This window comes from Naegleria lovaniensis, assembly GCF_003324165.1.
Source record: "Naegleria lovaniensis strain ATCC 30569 chromosome Unknown tig015, whole genome shotgun sequence".
NCBI lineage: Eukaryota > Heterolobosea > Eutetramitea > Acrasida > Naegleriidae > Naegleria > Naegleria lovaniensis.
The window spans coordinates 304,589-323,443 of NW_025407837.1; the positions used below are offsets into that span (position 1 = coordinate 304,589).

The 18,855-nt window shown below is 37.4% G+C and overlaps 10 protein-coding genes across 10 annotated transcripts; 6 read left to right on the plus strand and 4 right to left on the minus strand.

Annotated features, from left to right (window-relative positions):
• Window positions 1-17: 17 nt before the first annotated feature.
• On the plus strand, window positions 18-1,538 carry C9374_002331 (uncharacterized protein; the record flags this gene model as incomplete). Its single annotated transcript, XM_044691738.1, has 2 exons — window positions 18-1,284; window positions 1,342-1,538. 2 exons carry the CDS (start codon window positions 18-20, stop codon window positions 1,536-1,538), a joined length of 1,464 nt encoding a protein of 487 aa, XP_044550579.1.
• Window positions 1,539-1,595: 57 nt separating this feature from the next.
• Window positions 1,596-3,230, minus strand: C9374_002332 (uncharacterized protein; the record flags this gene model as incomplete). The annotated part of the gene is made up of 1 exon (XM_044691739.1): window positions 1,596-3,230. One exon carries the CDS (start codon window positions 3,228-3,230, stop codon window positions 1,596-1,598), a length of 1,635 nt encoding a protein of 544 aa, XP_044550580.1.
• Window positions 3,231-3,648: 418 nt separating this feature from the next.
• Window positions 3,649-4,233, plus strand: C9374_002333 (uncharacterized protein; the record flags this gene model as incomplete). The annotated part of the gene is made up of 1 exon (XM_044691740.1): window positions 3,649-4,233. The coding sequence occupies one exon, from the start codon at window positions 3,649-3,651 to the stop codon at window positions 4,231-4,233; it is 585 nt and encodes a 194-aa protein (XP_044550581.1).
• A 127-nt stretch (window positions 4,234-4,360) lies between these two features.
• On the minus strand, window positions 4,361-8,776 carry C9374_002334 (uncharacterized protein; the record flags this gene model as incomplete). Its single annotated transcript, XM_044691741.1, has 4 exons — window positions 4,361-6,728; window positions 6,781-7,851; window positions 7,914-8,103; window positions 8,188-8,776. The coding sequence occupies 4 exons, from the start codon at window positions 8,774-8,776 to the stop codon at window positions 4,361-4,363; spliced, it is 4,218 nt and encodes a 1,405-aa protein (XP_044550582.1).
• A 449-nt stretch (window positions 8,777-9,225) lies between these two features.
• Window positions 9,226-11,321, plus strand: C9374_002335 (uncharacterized protein; the record flags this gene model as incomplete). The annotated part of the gene is made up of 3 exons (XM_044691742.1): window positions 9,226-9,303; window positions 9,348-10,761; window positions 10,819-11,321. 3 exons carry the CDS (start codon window positions 9,226-9,228, stop codon window positions 11,319-11,321), a joined length of 1,995 nt encoding a protein of 664 aa, XP_044550583.1.
• A 279-nt stretch (window positions 11,322-11,600) lies between these two features.
• C9374_002336 (uncharacterized protein) lies at window positions 11,601-12,128 on the plus strand (the record flags this gene model as incomplete). Its single annotated transcript, XM_044691743.1, has 1 exon — window positions 11,601-12,128. One exon carries the CDS (start codon window positions 11,601-11,603, stop codon window positions 12,126-12,128), a length of 528 nt encoding a protein of 175 aa, XP_044550584.1.
• Window positions 12,129-12,484: 356 nt separating this feature from the next.
• C9374_002337 (uncharacterized protein) lies at window positions 12,485-13,585 on the minus strand (the record flags this gene model as incomplete). The annotated part of the gene is made up of 1 exon (XM_044691744.1): window positions 12,485-13,585. The coding sequence occupies one exon, from the start codon at window positions 13,583-13,585 to the stop codon at window positions 12,485-12,487; it is 1,101 nt and encodes a 366-aa protein (XP_044550585.1).
• A 314-nt stretch (window positions 13,586-13,899) lies between these two features.
• Window positions 13,900-14,223, plus strand: C9374_002338 (uncharacterized protein; the record flags this gene model as incomplete). Its single annotated transcript, XM_044691745.1, has 1 exon — window positions 13,900-14,223. The coding sequence occupies one exon, from the start codon at window positions 13,900-13,902 to the stop codon at window positions 14,221-14,223; it is 324 nt and encodes a 107-aa protein (XP_044550586.1).
• A 106-nt stretch (window positions 14,224-14,329) lies between these two features.
• On the minus strand, window positions 14,330-15,922 carry C9374_002339 (uncharacterized protein; the record flags this gene model as incomplete). Its single annotated transcript, XM_044691746.1, has 1 exon — window positions 14,330-15,922. One exon carries the CDS (start codon window positions 15,920-15,922, stop codon window positions 14,330-14,332), a length of 1,593 nt encoding a protein of 530 aa, XP_044550587.1.
• Window positions 15,923-16,328: 406 nt separating this feature from the next.
• On the plus strand, window positions 16,329-18,833 carry C9374_002340 (uncharacterized protein; the record flags this gene model as incomplete). Its single annotated transcript, XM_044691748.1, has 3 exons — window positions 16,329-16,628; window positions 16,851-17,336; window positions 17,430-18,833. 3 exons carry the CDS (start codon window positions 16,329-16,331, stop codon window positions 18,831-18,833), a joined length of 2,190 nt encoding a protein of 729 aa, XP_044550588.1.
• Window positions 18,834-18,855: the final 22 nt, after the last annotated feature.

Sequence of the window (18,855 nt, forward strand, 5' to 3'; positions counted from 1 at the left end):
TTTTTCGTTTTTAAAAAATGTCTTCAAGCACAACAGGAGAAGTTGCTTTATCGGAAACGTCACTTCGTCATCGAAAAAATCTTACCAATGATGATAACGTGGAAGGCATCGAATTAACAAGTGATGAAGAAGCTGAATTACTAAAAGAAGAAGAGGAAGAAGAACGTAGGAAATTAATTCAATCCGGACAAACACCTCCGCCACCCAGTTGGACTCAATCTTTCTGGCTTCGGTGGTTAGGAATTGTTTTTCCAATCATTCTTTCATTAGGAGATGTTGTTTTGTTTGTTTTTGAATATCTATTTACAAACACTATTGTTCAAACTTTATTAGCGTCCGTATCCTTTCACACCTATAGATCCTTCTCTTCCATCCATAAATGTAATGCTTGTACGATGAATGCATTACCACAGGATGGTACTTTTCAAAATAATAATCAAGCCTTCTCTGCATTTAATGAAATGATGAATTTAAATTGGAAAGAATGTATTGCCTGTGTAGTGTCTCATGATTATGCATTAATTGCAACTAATTTTCTCTATGTTACGGTTTGGACTTGCTGTATTTGTTATTATTTCACGTGGAGATATGGAGTAACTTTGAAGAGAATTAAAAAACCAAGCGCTAAGGCCATACTCGTTGTTTCAGTCATTGCCATAGGAATGGCTTTGATGGTTTGGTTCCAATATAGAAATAATCAATGGGTCTATTCATTGTCAAATTTTAAGGCTATTAAGAGAGATACTAAAAATCCTTTTGGGCTGTTTGGTACCAATGAAACTGATGTTGCAACAAATTTAGAAACAGCCAATAACGAAGAGAGTGATGTTGCTTCATTTGTCTCTGAAGACACCATATTGACTGCCAATACAACCAATATGACGACTCCATTCCCTGATTTGAATGAAGAAGGTTCTCAAGTGGATTACCTTAAAATGATACAACTACTTATTGGATCACCAATAGTTGAGGAAATTATTCTCAGAGTTGTGCTCGTTCACATGTTTTTCAGGAGAACAGGCAAACCAATTGTTAGCTTTTTCATGACGAACTTACTATTTGCTGTTTTACACATGTTTTCTATTAATTGGGGAGCTTCTGAGCTTTACACCTATTTCCAAGTATTGGCCGGATTTGTGTTGGGCATGTTCTACAGCACTAGATACTACTTGACTGAAAATCTAATAGAAAATGCCATGCTCCATATTGCGAACAATATTTCTGCAATTTTCATTCCTGTCACTCTCAAGTTTCAAGATGTCTATCCAAATTATATTGTTCCAAGTAAGTAGTTTGTTGTAAAATGTAAAGTTTTACGAATTTAACATTTTATTCAACCAGTTATTCTTTCCTTATCTTTTTACGTGATCATGTTGATTTTGGACATTGTTAAAATAATGCAAATGCCAACCAAGCAAATTGTGCCAGTCATTGAGGAATCTAAAAACAACACAACCAATAACGCAACACAACAAGCATCCAATGCAGTGCCTGTGTCCACCTCCAACAAAAAGAGCTCCAAAAAAAAGAAAAATTAATGTCGCCATCTATTTGTGAAGATTAAATTTCACTGCAAAATAAATTATTAGAAATACTTACATTTTGAGAACTCGATCTTTTCCACCACTGGCAGCTTTATCACCTCCCGGTGACCAATCTACAGCAAAAACTTCATCGTAGTGACCAGGCATGTCATTAAGCAGTTGTCGTTTTTGAACATCCCAAACTTTTGCTGTCGAATCTTTGCTGGCTGAGAGAAGTAATCTGCTGTCACCGCTCCAACAGCATTGATAAACAGCGCCAACATGTCCTCTAAGGCTGGATAAGTACTTTCCTGTCTGTGCATCCCACAGCTTTATGGTCTTATCAAATGATGCACTAGCAATGAGTCTTCCATCAGGAGAAAATTTAACTTGATTCACGACACCCTTGTGACCTGTCAATCTTGCGATTGGTTTGTCGCTCTTTGTAGGCTCCCACAAAATTAAGGTATTGTCATCAGAACCAGTAATAATTCGGACTGGTTGAGATCCAAAAGTCTTGTTGTATAGGGTTAATAAATCTTGTCTCCGTTTCTCAATCTCCTCTTCAGTTTGTGGGAGAGGTTCGCAGTTATGATCAAAAGCTCCTCTTCTTAAAAAGTATTCAGTGCTTACGGACATAGTATTCACCCAGTGGGCATGTCCGCTCAAAATTTGAGTGCATTGCTTTGTTTCAGTATTCCATAACCGAACTGTGCAGTCTTGAGAGCAGCTATAAAGAATGTTATTAATGCCCCACATTATTGATGTCACACCCTTTGAGTGCCCAGAGAGAGTGAATTCTTTTTTCGAAAGTACCACGTCCCAAATGATAATCATTCCATCCTTGCTACAACTTGCAACTCTTCTGCATTTTGTTGATGTTAAAAATGGTTCCCAAGTAAGGCCAGTAATCCACTTCTTGTGACCTCTCAACACATTTCCACATTTTTTGCCAGAGTCTCCATACCAAATTTTAACTAAACCGTCCTTACAACCACTCGCAAGCTTTTTCGCATCTGGTGACCATGCCACACATAATACCCAACTTTCGTGACCTTTTAGAGTATATTGAGGCATTTCTGTATTTAAATCCCAAATTCTGACAGTGTTGTCTCCCGAGCCTGTGGCAAGCTGTTCACCATTAGGAGAGAAATTTACTGAAAGAATAGCTTCCGAATGTCCAGGAAGTGTAGAAGTACATCTACTGACAGGTCTAACTCTAAACAATGCTTGTGGATGATACACAATTTGTAATGGAGCATCCTGAGTAGATGCAAAATCAAACATATCTTCTCTCTTCTTTAAACTATTCTGATTCTTTGAGCTCAACTGTTCTGTAAGTGTTGAAAGCAAGGTATCTCTTACGGAAGCTTCGATTTCTTCTCCGTTCACGGTGAATGAATAGGGTAATTCCTCTTCATTGTCCAAAAACAAGTTGCTATTCAAAAGCTGATTCAATTGTGTTTTGGACATGTTTGCATCAATTTCAACGGTCGTTCCAGTCTTTTCCGAGTCAATACCACTCACAAACTCTATAAAATATCTTCGTTCCGAAGCAATTCCCGATTCAGTCATTTTGGGTTGTTTGGAAGCTGTTTCCAAAGGGTTGTTATTGGATTCATCCGAGCCTTCGTCTTGATGATTCGAAGAGGATGTTGAAGCCTCTTCCATGCGTTTTCTTTTAGTGCTTGTTGAAGGTTTGGGCATTTTTTTTGAAGTTTATTAAATTTTTGAACTATTCGAAAAGTGTTGAATCTCCATTTGCCAACCAAAGTGCCAAGTCTAAACCAACTCAACCAAAACCTGAACCAACCATCAAAATTTCTCAAGCTCAAAATGAAGCGCAAAAAATTCACCCTCAACCTGAACCAACCCAACAACCAAAACAGGAAACTAAACATTTAGAAACTCCTCAACTCAAAATTGAACATACTGGTCAACCAAGAACAAAACTAATTCAATCTACTCGGACAGCAATATCTCATCCTCATTTGTTAAATTTATTCTAAAAGATTTGAATCAGTCATTGAACACTGTACATCCAGACAGCAAGACAACACTCTCAATTAGTCATTCAAAATGCGAAACTCAACAACAAATACTAAAGAAACTTAATTCACCAGCCATGACAGAAAAAACACAAACAAAATATTTCGCTTCACCAATGATTTTTACATCATCTCCAACAACATTAATAGCCAAAGAAAAATCAATTTCGAACATCGAAACTCTCATCAAGTACTCAATCAACCAAAAGAAATGTAGAATTGAACAAATGTGCCTAACATTCAATCCTCGAGAAACCTTGTACAAACTTAAAATTAACTTTGATTCCAAGAATCCCAACACTGAATTGATTGAACAAGGATTTGAAATTATCAAAAGAAAGCAAGAAACACACATAGCAAATTGCATACTTCCTGAATCAACAAGTGAACTCGCAATTACCAAAGCAATTAAAACACTATGCAAGAACACAACCATCAAATTCGAAAAAGAGAGACTCAGTATTAAGAAAAAGGTAAAAGATACCTATTCATACTTAATTGTTGAATACAAGCTTAATGACATCAACGAATTGAATAGACTAACCTCAACAAGATTCATTGCTCCAAGATTGAACAATTTCAAGACAGTTCAAGCCAAAGTCAACCGCATGAACGTGCGTTTAATAGTTTTACCAGCACCAATGGTGCTAACAATAAACTAATTAGATTTTTTTTGAAGTTTATTAAATTTTTGAACTATTCGAAAAGTGTTGAATCTCCATTTGCCAACCAAAGTGCCAAGTTTGAAGCAATGTAACCTGTTCATTCCATCCACCATTTGATTCAAATTTAGTTTTTAAAATAGGGCAAAGAGAGAATATCCTGAGCATTAGGTCTTGTCAAGTTATCTTTATCCATCATCTGGACCACTGCATCGACTAATTCTTCAGAATACTGGTGGTTCATCATCATCTTGCTTTTAAGGAATTGCTTGGATTCCTGTGGGTCTTTGGATAACAAAATATGACTGATCGAAGTGTACACATCTCGAGTCATGATTTGATAAATGGTCACTCCCAACGAATAAACATCCGTGTTGTAATAGTATTTACATCCCATACAAATTTCAGGGGACATGTAGAGTGGAGTTCCAGCGTAGGATTGATGTTCTGATTGAATGGTATTTCCTTTAGCTAATCCAAAATCAGCGAGTACCACCCATATCTTGTGGTCGTTAAGGTCCTTAATGAAGATATTGGAAGGTTTAATGTCACGATGGATGATGTTCAAAGTTCCATGAATATATGACAGTGCATTACAGATCTGATAAATAATTTGCTTGACCATATTTTCAGAGCACTCAATTTGTCCTGATGTAAATCGATACAAATCACCATAATCACAAAATTCCATATCGAGGCATAGTAATTGATCTTTGGAAACAAATACATCGTTCACTTTCAAAATGTTGACATGACTGATCTTTAACAATTCAATACCTTCTTTCATGAGATTGTTCAATTCATCCATGGACGAAAACTTCAAAACTTTAACTGCAACAGTCTTGTTGGTTTTTGAGTCATGGGCTTTGAACACAGAGGCAAATCCGCCTTGCCCAATTTTCTGAATGTTTTGATATCTTGAAAAGGGATCTTGTTGAACTCGAGTGGACTCTCTTGAATTAGAGCTCAATAAGGGTGCAAAATTAACACTTGCATCCGATGGAAAATCTGAGATTGTTTGAAGGTCTGCCGTAATTGTATCGGTCTCGTTTTTCACACCTGTCAATTGTGTTTGGTTCATTTCAATATCATTACATTGGTTGTCTCTTCTTCGTTTCAAACCCAAGACGAGGGCAGCAATGACAATTCCAACAAGCAATACAAGTGCAGCAAGAGTAGCAATGGGAACCACCACTGCAACAATGATTGTTGTAGTTTGAGAAGAAATTTCACAAAAGTTACCTTCGAAACCAGTGTCACAGGAGCACATATTTGGATTCTTACATTGACCTCTTCCAGAGCATACCGTGTTGGAAACTGCAGATATTCCATTACATGTGGGTATGTCACAAGAGGTTCCTGTCCATCCTTTTAAACATGTGCAATCTGAATACGTAGAATCTAACGTGTAATTTCCTTCACAATAAGGAACCAGTTTGCGAATAAGGCCATTGGCAGTGTCACCGAAAATAACCTCTCCCTGTTTACCAACAAACATGGAGGTACCACCTGAAATGCATGAAAATGTTGATAAAAGACCATCTCCATTATAGGAACACACACCAGCAGCTGATGGGACTCCAGCAACAGTGGTGATGTTTCCATTGGATATTTTGCGAATACAAAAATTACCAGTGTCCAAAACCAACAAGTCTCCGTTCGATGTAAAAGCCAAAGCAGAAGGTGCTTTAAGAGAAGCCTCTAATGCTGAAATTCCCTCTCCATAAAAACCTGGTTTACCGTTTCCGGCAACTACTGAAACAGTACTTGAGGAAATGTTGAACATTTTGATCACATGACTGGACACATCTGTGAAATAAATATCTCCAGATTGTGATACAACAAGACCTTGAATGGCTTTGGTTGCATTTACCACAACTGTCAGTAACGTTCCTGAATGAGAGAGTTTTCGAATTCTTCCACTGCCAGCTTCTGCAAAAATAATTTCATTATTAGAAGTAATGACAGGAATCTTGGGAAGTCGTAATTTGGACAAGTGTGATGGAGTACCATCCTCACTGAATCCACTATAAAGTGGATCGCCTGCCAATAGAGAAATAGTGTCATTATTATGATCAACTTTGTAAATCACATGATTCTTTGAATCAATAATAATTAAATCTCCATTTAAATCAAATGTAAAAAACGGAAATCCAATAAATGAATAGGCGAGAGGACCTTCATACTTGTTAGGACTGAGTGGTAACAGAGCTCGATGTCCAGCAAGTAGATTCACTCCGCCCTTGGAGTCCAAGTTGAGTAAAAGGTTAGAAAGACTAGGATCATTGATATTGAAAATCAATCCTCCATCTTGTCCAGGTGCAACACCAAAAACTGTTGGAAAAATAGATTGAGTGAGTGTTGGACCTATTTTGAACGGTGTATGACCTGCCACAGAAATAAGATGTCCTTCTCGAGTTACCTTTCGCACAAGTCCTGATTTTTCTGAAAAGAAAACCTCCCCGTCATCTGAAACAAACAAACTATTTGGAAACCTAAATTCACAATTTGCACATCTCATAGAATTCAAGAAGTCATTGTACATACCTTATCATGGATTCCTTTGCATTTTTGGATTCTCCACTATAGCCAGCTACTTCATATCCTCCAATGGGGCCAACTCCAGCCACATGTTGAATGGATCCATCTGCCTGTAATTGAACAATTCTAGAATTTCCCTTAACGAAATGAACGGTGTTACTTTTCACGAAAATACTGGTCACTGTTTGGTTGTTGGTGTCCTGATATACAGTCATTTGTGTTTGATTCTTTTCATAATACTTTACGAGAGAATAATGTCCATATTCAGACAAAAAGATCACATTGCCATCCTGTTGCGCGCTCACATGAAATTTCATTGCAGCCGCGTCCAAGAATGGAGAGGTTTGGTATTTGTACACTAGAAAGGCGTTGAAAAAAGTATCACATTTGTAAATACCAGTTGCATTAGAAAAATAAATTTCTCCATGTGTGGAATTGAAACCTGTGGCAAATACAGATATTGGGCTGGTTACATTAAACAATGTAGTAATGTTTCCATTTTTTTGAATCACCCTTATCAAATTATTTCCCTTATCGGTAATTAGTATTTCTCCATTTTCATAAACAAAAGCTCCAATCGGATTTGAAAGCAATACTTGAGATGCTTTTCCATCACCATTATATCCAAAAGTCTTTGGAATTCCTGCAATTGTGACAATTACTCCATTACTTAACACCTTTCTGACGGTATGACTATCTGAATCAACAATAATCAATTCTCCGTTATTGGTAGCCCTTATTTCACTGGGATGAATGGTGACACCATAATTTGTTGCTTTCATTCCATCTCCATATTTCAAATTGTTGGAATGTCGTCCAATGAGTGTGGAGATCATACCATCTTTTAACTTTTTAACCATACTCTTCTCAGTAATTAGAACATCTCCCTGTGGTGTCACATGAACAAAAGAGGGCTGATTCATAAAAGAAAGCTTAGCATTAATAAATTCTCCATTTGCATCGGTGCCATTCCCTGCCAAGATGGTAGTTTTCGTTCGATCTGATGATATTAATTTGACTCCATTGATACCAGAATCGGCCACCAATATTTCATTATTACTATTCATAAATATACCCCTAAATATATCGTGTATTTGAATTCATTAATCAACAAGTATCATTCTTCAGTTGGTACCTACTTGGGAGAAATAAATTTGCTGTTCAGATTGCTAATAATTTGTTGTCCAAGAATTGATCCTTCTATTTTTCGAACAAATCCACTCATATCACTAACAAAGATCACACCTTCCTTAGTAACATATATTCCTTGAGGGGATGGTACTTTCGAGTTGGTTGCTAAAACATCCGTTCTTAAGATTGATCCACCTCCTTTGGTAAAATTCACACAATTGAAACAATTTTAGAATAATATAACAATTGAAGTATTCAATATTATATGAATGAAGAACCTACCTGCAACAATGGTTATCTTTCCAGTGAGAGTGTTCACATGTTTCACTAAATCATTTCCAGTGTCTGCTACATACACATTGACATCGTCCAAAGCAAACACACCCATAGGATTCTTAAAATCTTTACTCGTTCCCAGAGTGGAAACCTTCATGGTTTTCGATGATATTTTTCTAATCATTGAATTTCCAGTATCAGCCAGATATAAATCTCCATTAGTCGATAAACTCAATCCTGTTGGTCCATTGAATTGTGTTTGCAAGGCATCAAGCCCTTCACCATTGTAGCCAGCAGTTGCAACGCCCGCATAAAGCACACAAGAGCCATTCGACAGAATTTTTCGTATCACGTGATTCGACGTGTCAGAGATGAATATTTCATGCTGTTCATTCATGATGGCAGCACCTATTTGCGTGAGAGGCGTAAATTCTCCTAGGTCATAGGTTTCAGTAACGCCATCCACATAATACGAGCCAGCAATGTTGAATGTTTTATATTTCACAGGAACGCCATGCGTTGATGAAGAGTATAACACCAAAAAGACGATGAAGAGCAGCAAGAATCGTGTGCTTGTTGTGCAAGTAGAATGCATGCTCGTATGTAATGCACTATTTTTTTGAATCAAACATGTCAAAGACCTCGCCTGCTAGCTACTTTTTTTGGAAGGAGGAATGCCGACGACGAAATGCAATTCAATGAAATACCCAACACAAATTACATGGCATGTTTACCCCCATGATGTCCTCAACACAACCTATCTTCAAAAAGATATTCTCTCTCACATCAAAATTATTTGTCGTTCATAACACGATATGTTTGGCCACTACTGGACTTGTCAATACATCTTTGTGGCAACAGGTGCTCACAAACATATCGTGTTATGAACGACACTGTGCCAGACTATTGACCACATACCAGAAATCTTGTATGGGTAAGTTGGCAAACAAAATTTTTTGTATGTGGCCTGTGCCTTTGTTTCTGATTTGAATTAAAGAGTGTTGCAAAATACTCTAAAAAAAACAAGACATAACAAATCATCGAATGCCTCCAAAGAAGAAGAATCAATCACGCAAGTCTTCAAGTGGTCCACCAAAAAAGACACACACGAAGAAGTCTTCGGTACGTTATTATTGTTTAATATCAATAACTATAAAATTCCAAAGTCACCACCTGTTCAATTAGATGATCTGTCAAACATTGATCAAGTGCCACCTCTCAGCAAGAAGTTTTCTCGCAAACATTTATTCGAGTGCTTTCCAAACGAACATTCGTTATTGGGAATAATATTAGATATAGGAAGTAGTTATGCTAAATCATCATCATGCACTGTCGACAAAGATCTTAACATTGTTCCTAATCACCAGCCCTTGTCTTTTTCTTGTGCGAGTGAATCGAGTCGGCCAGTGGAAACGATACCAACGTCTATCTACTATGATCCTACAACAAAAACGTATCATGTAGGAAGCAAACCTCATTCTGACGATTACGTACATTTACCTTCTATCAAAAAACTGCTTACTGTGGCCAACCTAAAAGAATTCAAGCCTGAAGGAATAGACTCTCCTTTGACGTTGGTTGACATTTATCATCACTTGGTTGAAGGTCTTTTGGACAAGTTGATGGTTGCAAAGGAATCTAATAAGATATCTGCAGAATATTCATTTGCGTTTGTAACTATTCCTACTAGTACAAATGATGAAGTTCAACTGCTCATAAGAAATTGCGTCTATCAAGCATGTAGGTTGAAGATGAAAACTCCGATAAGAATGGAACATATTTACATTGTAGAAGAGTCGATATTCATTGCATACAATGATACATTGCATCGTGGTAATAGCTTATTGTGTGATTTGGGTTTTCTCAGTCTGGACATAGCAGTCATTAAAGATGGTGTCTTGGTAGACCATCAGGCAGAGATTGCAGGTGTGGAAATTTTACACCGTATTCTGGATCAAGTGTTGAAGGAGCATGAACTGGATCTCTCTAGCACAACCGTCTTGGACCACATGTTCATGCACCCAAAAGGGCAGTGGAAAGACTTTGTAGACATAAATGCCAGGAATGTCGTTAAGAAGGCTGCTGAAGAAGCGTTTAAGATCATCCTTTCTCCTTTGTTTGAGTGCCTCGCTGATTATCCCTATGAAGTTGTTCTTCATGGTGCCATCTTCTCAATCGAAGTGTTTAAAACATTGGCAACCAAGATTTTATCGAAATCAAACATGAGAAAATACCTGACGGAGAGAAAAAGTTACTTTTTAGAAACGAAAAAGCCGATCGATATTTCAGTTTCAACTTTAGGAACAAGCTTTGGGCTAACACAAGGAGCTGTTGCTCTCGTCCGAGCTGCTGATCGCAATGAGGTTTCTCTTGAATTTCAATCGAAACTTCTTTCCAAACAACCCATTACAGGCATCCTTTCCGGTTCTGAAATACCAGGAGACCCCACAAAAGTCAAGTATGGCATTACTCTTGAGAAGTGTCTAATCGAAATGAATTCCAAGCTGGACATTGAATTTGTTGCAGTTGTGTTTAGAAGCAATCGTAATATTGAGGTAGTCAAAAGGGAAAGTATTACAGGTATGTATTAAAGAATCTAACATGAATGTCGCATATCACCAATGCTACTAATTATAGAGGATAATTATTGGAAACTGGGGATTACTGAATTCACTAGATTGTTCTATCTTCATATTGTCGTTGATCCTTCCATTCAACCGTATGCAGATTGCCCTTACTTTTTGATAAAGACCTGGATTGATGAACAAAACGCCATCGTTGTTGAGCTGTATTGGGTTATTGATCAATTCTTCAAGTATTCCACAAGAGTGGACTTGCAAAATAAGGTAGAAAAGCTCTCCGTCAATGACGCATTAGAACGAATGTTTAGACCAGAGCCAGAAGAAACCACTTGGTACGGTGAGCCTTATAGAATTGATGTTCCTCTCTCTACGAATCTTTCCAATGTAACAGTTCTCACTGAAGAGCATACAACTGACGAGGTGAGAAGAGCTCTTCAGCCTAAACGTAAAACCAAGAGATTTCAAGATCAACAGTCAAAGAAGAGAACAAAAATTCAATTACAGCCATTACCAAGAGATGATAGCGGGGAACTTGAAAATACTACCACCAGAATCTGAAGGGAACATTAGGAGAGAGATTTGATTTCTTATTTTTTTTTTAATTTTTATTGAAATCCCAATTTGGTATCTCATGGCGACCTTGATACCATTTTTATTGAAATTTACATTTTGATACGGTTTGGTCGGCATGATCAACTCCTATTAGAAATATTCACATTCTCATTGCACACTCTAATATTATTTAAAATTCATTCAAATTCATAAAATCTCTATTCATAACAAAATTATAAAAAAACACTTCTGATCCTGTCATACCAAATCTCAGTAAAAATCTCAATGCTTCTTCCGTTGTTGAATTTAACAGCAGGAAGTCCCTTCTGTTCAGCTTCTGCAGCTTTCTTTGGCATGATGGGCTGTGCATGTGCGTTGATCTTTTCAAACTTGGGCAGTGCTTATGGCTGTGCCAAGTCTGGAGTAGGATTGGCCCATCTCGGTATCATGAATCCCAAGCTAGTCATCAAGGGTTCAATTGCAGTCATTATGTCTGGAATTTTGGGAATTTATGGATTGATATCCTCTATTATTTTGGCATCCAGAGTGGTCACAAAAGATGGATACAGCAGCCATTCTGGTTACACTCATTTGGCTTCTGGTTTGGCATGTGGTTTGAGTTGTCTTGCTGCTGGATTGGCTATTGGTGTTGTCGGTGATGCTGGAATTCGTGCTTATGGTAAACAACAACGTTTATTCGTTGGTGTGGTGTTGGTATTGATCTTTGGAGAAGTTTTAGGAATTTATGGTTTGATTGTTTCTCTTGTAACCAGTATGTTGGATCTTGGCCCACAATGTGAACCACCAAAATAGACGGTTGAATATAAACAATTTTAGAGGTCAATGGTTGACCTTTGTGTCGAATAAAGCGAAACGAAATAAACGATATTGCTTCATCTTCTGAGGTACAGAAAGTCCTCACACAAAAACCAAACCAAACCCCAAGACAAGAAGGAGTGATGACTTCACAAAAACCATGATGATGAAACCAAATCGTTACGTTTTCAACAAGAATTTGGATTCAATTTAAGGGGCTGTCACTTGCCAACCTGGTACAAGTTGTTACTATCAAACAATCCAGCACAAAAATACGAACGAAGAAGAGGAAACTGAAAAAGAGGAGGTTTGGAAATTTGCATGTTCAATATCAAGGGCTTGTTTTTAATTGTTTATCTTTTAGTGACAACATTTCGTTGACATGCCTTTTTAACCTGTGACACGGATGGCTTGGAATACGCCACAGATCCATAACTAAACGTCGAGGCATCCGTATTACCTGCCATATTCACACAATTTGAAGCTTGTCTATATACATCACTCGATACTTTTGATAGCGAGTCACATTGCATGAGTAATTTGGTCTGATCCGATTGTAATTCATAGGTTTGAATTTGTTGAACCTTGGCATTTTCCGTGAGTTTGTTAATTTGTTCTAATAATTCCTCTTGTTTCATTTCCTTCACTCGATCTTCTCCCAATTCCTTAATCTTTTCAGCAATGAGTTTATCCATTTCATCATCCTCAATACATCCGTTAATAATCAAGTTTGGAACCTTGTTGGCATTGGTCAATAACAAACATTTTCCATTTGTTTTTGTGGCCAAATAATCCATAAATAAGGTCAATTGTTTGTCATGTTGTGATCTTTCACACACTAGTGTATAAAACACACATCCCTTTTCCATTAAAAAATCTCCTAATTTGATCCAATCAATGACTTGATTATTTTCATCTTTACATCCTTCTGGATAACTGTCACCACTCGCACCCATTCCATGAGGTGGTGCATCTGCAATCCAAATGACAATTTTCTTTCCTTTTTTGTTGAATGGCATTTCTGAAACAACTTTCAAAGCACTTCCAAGAGCTTCTGGATAATCACCTCCTCCTTGGGCAAACATTTCATTAATATATGACTTGGCAACTGAAACGTCACGAGTAAAAGGACATTCCTTGACTGCATAGTCATCCGAATGATCTCGATAACTCACTGCTGAAAATCTCAAATCGGATTTGAAATGATCATGAAGTGAAGTTATAATGGTTTGAATGGTGTCTTTTGCGACATTGATCTCACCAGACATGGATCCAGTATTGTCACACACAAAGACAAGATCGACAATCTTTTCACTGAAATCGACCAATTCTTGTTCTTGAGGAGTCAATGCTGGATGTTGTGCTTTCAAAATGGCACCACGAGTAGTGGCAGGTAATTGTTGAGAAACGTTGGTTCGAGAGGAGCGAGAAAAAATGTTATTGAGAAACGACATGTTATTGGTGTTAGTGAGAGCGAATGCAACTGTTTTTTTTGTTGTTTGAATTATGTCAACAGCAGAGAACCTTTTTTTTAAAACGTCATGGCAAGTTCAAAGTTCACAAGTAACCTGGAATACTTTGAAATCGGAACAAGACACTTCATCCTTTTTATTTCATCCTCTGCCGCTCTTACTTATCAGCAACAATGAAATAACACGTCCAAAACTACATATCGCACAGTGCTTAGCGAAAAGTTACTCAGAAGGAACCAAGATTCACCTCGTTGACCTCGTTTTAAACGTCAACAATCATCATCATTATCAAAAAAATGAAAAACCAACAACAACTTGCAGTCCTTCTTCTTCTTGCTTTGATCGGCTGCTGTGTATTCCTTCTCTCAACATCAACAACCATGGTTTCGGCCAACACCGAACATGCCACCGTATTGGCACAAGTAAATGAGTTGGAAGAAAGTGATCTCTCCAATGCCGTAGCTGAGACTTTAAAATCATCTTCCCGAAAACAACAACTTCCACGTTCAGAAAGTTGTGTTGCTGTTTGTAAACAAGCATGTGCTGAAAATCACAAAAATTTAGGAGTTAAGAAGGCCAAATGTTTATCGCATTGTCCATCCATTTGTAAAGGACTTTAATCTTTGTGATAATATGAATCAATAACGGAATAAAGATGTGACTACACAACAACAGCAAACACACACTATCATGACATGACAATATCAGTATTATTTGGAAGAGAGCTTATTTTACAATGTCATGTATATTCTTGTCGGATGGAATGGACACGTGATGCGACATTAAATATTCCTTATTTCTCATTTCCATTAATCGAGAAATGGTTCTTGGGAAAGCAAATACTTCATCATAATTTTCTGTGTGACTCTTGTTGAAATTGTAGGCATCTTCTACTCCTCGGTTTCTAATCTCGTCATTTGGGTTATCAAAATCAAGTAGCTGATCTACAGGTTTCTCTGCACTGCAAATCAATTTCACACGATGTTGATACAATTCATCAACTAGTGTAATAAATCTTCGGAGAGCATCACGATTGTCCTTATTAAACACTGGAATTCCTGAAATAATTAGCGTGTGAAACTCTTTACAAATGCCAATGTAGTCAACTGCACTCTTTGGTTGTTTGCAGAGGAAATCAAAAGTGCAAAATGCAACACCTCTGGCAGCTCTTGGTATGACCAACACACGATTCATGACCATGATAGGTCGAGGTTCAGCATCGTGAGGATATGTGAGCTTTTTGAACAATTCTTCTAAAATCTTTTCTGTCTCCTTATTGTGTGGTGTATAGTAAACATTGGTTTGCTTATTTCCACTGGAAAGACGGTAGTCACAAACAGCCTCCATATCAAAAACGTCATACTTCATCTTTACAACATCAATGAATGGCAAAAATGCTTCCCTGTTAATACCATTTTCGTATAAATTATCAGGCATTCTGTTTGATGTTTTCACAACCACAACTCCCCTATTCAGCAATCCTTCAAATAACCTCTTTAAAATCATGGCATCTGCAATATCAGTGACTTGAAATTCGTCAAAACAAATCAAATGATAATTTTCTGCAATGTCATCCATTAATTTTTCCATATTTGCATTTCCATCCTTGTTTTTTCTATTAAGCTGGTGCATTTTCGTGTGAAAATCAATCATGAAGCTGTTAAAGTGAACTCTAAGTTTCTTTTGTAAAGGAACACATTTGAAAAACATGTCCATAAGGAATGTTTTGCCACAACCAACATCTCCATAAATGTAAAGAGACTTTGGTAATCCTGGAGGGTGAGGCTTTATCTCTTTGGAAATCGCCTTATAATCGAAGGCAATGTTTTTTGATGAGGTTGTAGAGGGAGCAGTCATTGATGATGACGTTTTGATACTTGAAGAACCTCCGATATAGCTATTAATAATCAGTCTGGCCTGTTTGATATCATAATTCAACAACATTTGATAAAGATGTGTTAACTTCTTTAACAACTCAATTTGTCTTGGATCTTCACTCACAGTTCCATTCCGAATCATTTCTTTGTAAACCTCCATAGGAGTTTTTCCACTCACAGAAACATCCTCTGCATGTTTAGAGATTGTCATTGTCTTGTTGACCATTGTGCTGAAACATTTGAAATCATCAAATCCGGAGCTGGTCAAATACTTCCATTCATTTCTCTTAGTGTTATTAGAATAATTCAATAAACATGTGTTTACGGTACTACTAGTGGTTGGTGCAAAATTACGAAATCCGAATGACAAAAAACTTCCGTTCTTCGACAATAAATGCCACGGGAACAAACGATTTGAAGATGATGCTGGCAATCCTCTCATTTTTTTTGATTGGCTTTTCTCCGAATGCTAAGAATCGAGGTCCTTGATATTGTTGAGCCGTTCTCTTGGAGACTGTTAAGAATCAAGGACGATGATGTTATCACTCGTGAACTCCTTGACTAATTTTTGGTAGCAGAAAAGAAACATGTAGGGACACGTCCCTGATGCACACAATGTTTTAGGACTTCTCTCCTTCCATCGCAACTCTTTCTTAATTAAACACGTGTTTCAAAAAGTTGTTTTCTTAATCCTGTTCAAGCAAAATCTTATTCAGCTTTTTACATTCCATGACTCTTAATTGACCCAACTCAACCATCACCCGTCCTTCTTTTTTTGTTTCTTCATGTAACAATCCTCAAACACGTAAGCAAGCTTTTGCACAGAAAATAATCAACAATACAAAAAAATGGCCATCATTCGTTCAGCTGGCGTTTTAAATTCTCATCATCCGGGTGTTGTTCTCGGACAAAGTAAAGCATTTGCAGTGATGGCTATTTTGATGATGTGTTTCATTGCAATCGTTAGTGTGGAAGCTAAGAAGGAAGTGATTGGACAAACAAGAAAGAATCCTGTAAAGTTTGATGGACCTGTGGTCGGTATCGATCTTGGAACGACCTTCTCTGTGGTTGCTATTTACAGAGGCGATAAAGTTGAAGTGATCCCTAATGATCAAGGTAACAGAATTACTCCTAGTGTTCTCTCATTTGTAAGTATTCAATTGTTGTTCTCGCATTTATGATGGATAAAGTATTCATTGCATATGGAACCCTTTCCAATATATTACTATGGGGATCCTTTGGTACATTCGTGTGTGAAATTTTGCACTCGTGTGCTTCTCTCGCCCTGATTCCGTTCATCGTAATCATTCGGGACTGACATGGTCATCATTGTAATAATTTTTGTACACACGTCATAATCAACAACATAGGATGAAGCATCTGGTCAAAAACTTGTGGGTGATGCTGCAAAGAACAATGCTGTTCAAAATCCACAAAATACTTTCTATGATGTCAAGAGATTGATTGGTCGTCGTTATGGTGAAGTTTTGAACAAGGATGCCAAGCTCTTGTCTTATGGTTTGGTGAATAGAAATGGACGTGTCTATGTTGATGTTCAAGGAAAACCAACATCTCCTGAAGAAATTAGTGCTCAAGTTTTGGTGAAAATGAAGCAAATTGCTGAAAAGTATTTGGGTGAACCTGTCAAACACGCTGTTATTACTGTTCCTGCCTATTTCAATGACCAACAACGTCAAGCAACCAAGGATGCTGGTCGTATTGCTGGTTTAAATGTTGTTCGTATTGTCAACGAGCCTACTGCTGCTGCTATGGCCTATGGTTTGTACAAGAAGAAGGAGGAGAATGTTCTTGTCTTTGACTTGGGTGGTGGTACTTTTGATGTTTCTCTCTTGACTGTAAGTTTTTCCGATCTTTAATTTCAAGGTGTTCCTATTTTAATATTACATAATTTTTCTATTATTGCATTGATATAATGACATTAATTCTAGATTGATCGTGGTGTTTTTGAAGTTATTGCTACTAATGGTGACACTCACTTGGGAGGTGAAGACTTTGACCACAGAACTGTTGATTTATTGATTAGCTTGTTCACAAAGAAGCATCCAGAAGTTCAACCTGATCGATTGAGAAAAGATTTGAGAGCCTTCCAAAGATTGAAGCGTGTTGCTGAAGAGGCTAAGAGAACTCTTTCATCTGAAACTAGTACTAAGGTAGAATTGGACAATTTGATTGATGGTATTGATTTGTCTCTTACTTTGACGAGAGCTCAATTCGAAAATGCTAATAAGGACTTATTCAAGAAGACTTTGATTCCTGTTCAACGTGTATTGAAGGATGCTAATTTGGAAAAGAAGGATGTTGATGAAGTAGTATTGGTTGGTGGTTCTACAAGAATTCCATACATTCGTCAACAATTGTCTGAATTCTTTGAAGGAAAGAAGCTCAACTTTGATGTTAATCCTGATGAAGCTATTGCTGTTGGTGCTGCTGTTCAAGCTGCAGTGTTGGCTGGTACTATTGCTGACAAGGATATTGTCTTGATCGACGTTACTCCATTGAGTTTGGGTATTGAAACTGTTGGTGGAGTTATGGCAACCATTATTCCAAGAAACACTCCAATTCCAACTGAAAAGTCGGATGTCTTTACCACTACTCATGACTATCAAACTCAATTGTCAATTCCAATTTATGAAGGTGAAAGACGTATTACCAAGTTCAACAGATTGCTTGGTGAATTACAATTGACTGATATTCCTCCTGCACCAAAGGGAGTTCCACAAATTAAGGTTATCTTCCAATTGGATACAGATGGTATTCTTAAGGTTATTGCTGAAGATCAAGCAACAAAGAATAGAAAGGAAATTGAAATTAAGAAGGGAACATTGACCGATGAAGAAATTGAGCAAATGACAACTGATGCTGAAAGCAATGAACAAGAAGACAGAGAACTCACTGAAAAAGTTGAAGCCAGAAACAAGCTTGAAGCTTACATTGGAACTTTGAGACAACAATTAGCCACCAAGAACATTGCTAATCGTCTCAAGTCACAAGATAAGAATGCTCTCATTGAGAAACTCCGTCAAGTTCTTCGTTGGTTGAAGCACCAAGGTGAAAGAGCAACTGTGAAAAAGGAACACTTTGTCGCTCAATATAGAAACTTGAGAAAGTTTGCTAGTCCAATCTTCTCTAAGATTTTCGGTGGTGATCCATTGGCTGAGGAGGAACTCTTTGGAGACGAATTTGATGATGATTTTGGATCGGATTCCACTGTTGCTGATGATGACGATTTTGGTTTGAAGACTGACGATGCACCAATTAGTGAAGATGACAAGCCAATCAGTGATGATGAGAAACCAATCAGTGATGAAGCTCCAAAGAAGGACGAGTTGTAAACTAATTCTAGCGTTTTTTGTT